Genomic DNA, 2,178 nt, shown 5'->3' on the forward strand with positions numbered 1-2,178 from the left:
CAGGGGGACGTTACAGGGTGGACAACGTCAGGGTGACGTTACAGGGCTGACAACGTCAGGGTGACGGTACAGGGGTGAGTGGCTGTGATGCTGTGATGCAGTGACTTCACTGCTGTTCATACCATGTGCTTTGACAGGAAGTTGTTTTATTTTTGAAGTACAGTTACATCATCATGGCCTCGACACTCTGACCCCGTGACCCCGTGACCCTGCCTCTGTGTCCACCACCACAGGTGCCCCAGGACGAGTGGAGCGCCTTCTCTCCACTGGGGAAGGATGACGAAATCCCCTGTCGGCGGATGCGCAGCGGCAGCTACATCAAAGCCATGGCGGAGGAGCGCTGGAGTGGGGCGGGGCGATGGGGGGGGGGGGGGGGGGGGGGGGAGGAGGGGGGGGGGGGGGGGGGGGGGGCACTCCTCTCCTCATCTGTATTTTGACTGGAGGATCGTTCCTTTCTGAGAACGTTCATGTTTTTCCCTCCCACGTCATCAGGTTAACAACCTCCACAGTCTTTGGATGGAGTAGAAACAGGACGTGATCACAGACTCCTCTTCCTCGTGGATATTTTTTCATGTCTGATTTTCTTCTCTTCTTCTTCTTGTTTTTCAGGATTTCCACCGAACATTCTCCCAAGCTGCAGATCCGGAGCCACAGCTACCTGCGGGCGGTGAGTGAGGTTTCCATCAATAGGAGTCTGGACAGCTTGGACCCAGCAGGTCTGCTGGCCTCGCCTAAATTCCGCTCACGAAACGAGAGCTACATGAGAGCCATGAGCACCATCAGTCAGGTCAGTGGCCCCCGGGGGCCCCCCGCTCCTCTGCCTACTGCGGTCCTCTCACCCCTACACTGAGGTCACGTGGGGGGGGGGGGGGGGGGGGGGGGGTTAGGAGCAAAGAACAGAAGCGATTTTTATTTTAAATCAACCACTCTGCAGTTCCTTCATGGAACCTCTAGGGGTTGAAGGTTTGGTGAGAAATCGTTTGAAGCTGTTGGTTGAAGTTCTGGGTCAGGTGTGTGTGTGTGAGCACCTCCCCCCTGTGACCTCTCCCCCACAGGTGAGTGAGGTGGAGGTGAACGGGCAGATCGAGGCGGTGTGTGAGGCGGTGTTCAGTGAGATGGAGTCTCAGGCCGTGGACGCCCTGGACCTGCCCATGTCCGGCTGCTTCCGCATGCGCAGCCACAGCTACGTCCGTGCCATCGAGAAGGGCTGCTCCAGGGAGGAGGAGGAGGAGGGGGAGGAAGGAGGAGGAGGAGGAGGAGTGGTCGCAGCAGGGAGCAGGAGGAGCAGTTCACCTCCTCGCACCACCACCACCACCGTCAGAACCATCCAGAGCAGCACAGGTCGGTGTCAACTCCCATCATGCACTGCCAATCATCACCTCATGTTAGTGTAGAGAAGCCTGGACTCCCATTGGCTGTTGGCCTCGTTATATGGTGGACTCAGCAGTAAGTGGGACTGGGGGGGTGAGGTGGGGGGGGGTTGGCTCACCGTGACTCTGTCTCTCACTGTTCTTCTTATTCTAAGAGCTGATCACGTCCAACCCCCCGTCCCCCAGGTTGACTTTTTACATAACTTTTTCATCTTCACACACACACACACACACACACACACCTGTTTGATGTTTGATTGACACGTCAGCTCCTTTGGATCAGTTCCAGGACGTGGAGCTGATCCTGGTTCTAGGGCTTCAGAAAATCCAGAACAATCGGTTCATGTTCTGGTCCTTATGAGTGAGTCAGACCCCCTACAGGGTGAACGTAGGTACTGCAGGTGGGTGCTGAACTGTTTGGTTGATCAGCCACTTTACTTTAAATCTTTAGTCACTGAACTTTATTTTCCATGCCCCCCCCCCCCTTCAGTGTGAAGTGTGTGTGGTGTGGAACGTTCACCTTGGTTCAGGGGCAGGTGTTCAGTCGTTGCATATTTTCTTTGCTCCTCTTCAACCCTCCGTCTCCCTGGTGTCAGTTATCCGTCCTCACTTCCTCAGCGCGTGTCTTCCAGAGGAGCTGAGGGACAGGTGGAGACAGACACTCTCCCCTTCGTCCTCCCCCGTCCTCTAACAGGCTCCGAGACACTGTTTAATTTAATAGCAGCCAGAACAGAGACGACGTTCGCTCAATAAAGAGTTCCTTAACTAAGTGGTTGAGGTGTGTTCACTGACGCCCCCGTCAGATGCT

At 55.6% G+C, this 2,178-nt stretch overlaps 1 protein-coding gene across 1 annotated transcript in view; it reads left to right on the plus strand.

Annotated features, from left to right (window-relative positions):
* dlgap1b (discs, large (Drosophila) homolog-associated protein 1b) overlaps positions 1–2,178 on the plus strand; it is a 56,295-nt gene that overhangs the window by 19,795 nt on the left and 34,322 nt on the right. Inside the window, 3 exon segments of the mRNA XM_008308363.3 lie at positions 234–355; positions 532–787; positions 1,056–1,341. Of these exon segments, the coding sequence (XP_008306585.1) occupies positions 234–355; positions 532–787; positions 1,056–1,341 (664 nt within the window).

The sequence above is a fragment of the Cynoglossus semilaevis genome, chromosome 3, assembly GCF_000523025.1.
Source record: "Cynoglossus semilaevis isolate Cse_v1.0 chromosome 3, Cse_v1.0, whole genome shotgun sequence".
Taxonomy (NCBI): domain Eukaryota; kingdom Metazoa; phylum Chordata; class Actinopteri; order Pleuronectiformes; family Cynoglossidae; genus Cynoglossus; species Cynoglossus semilaevis.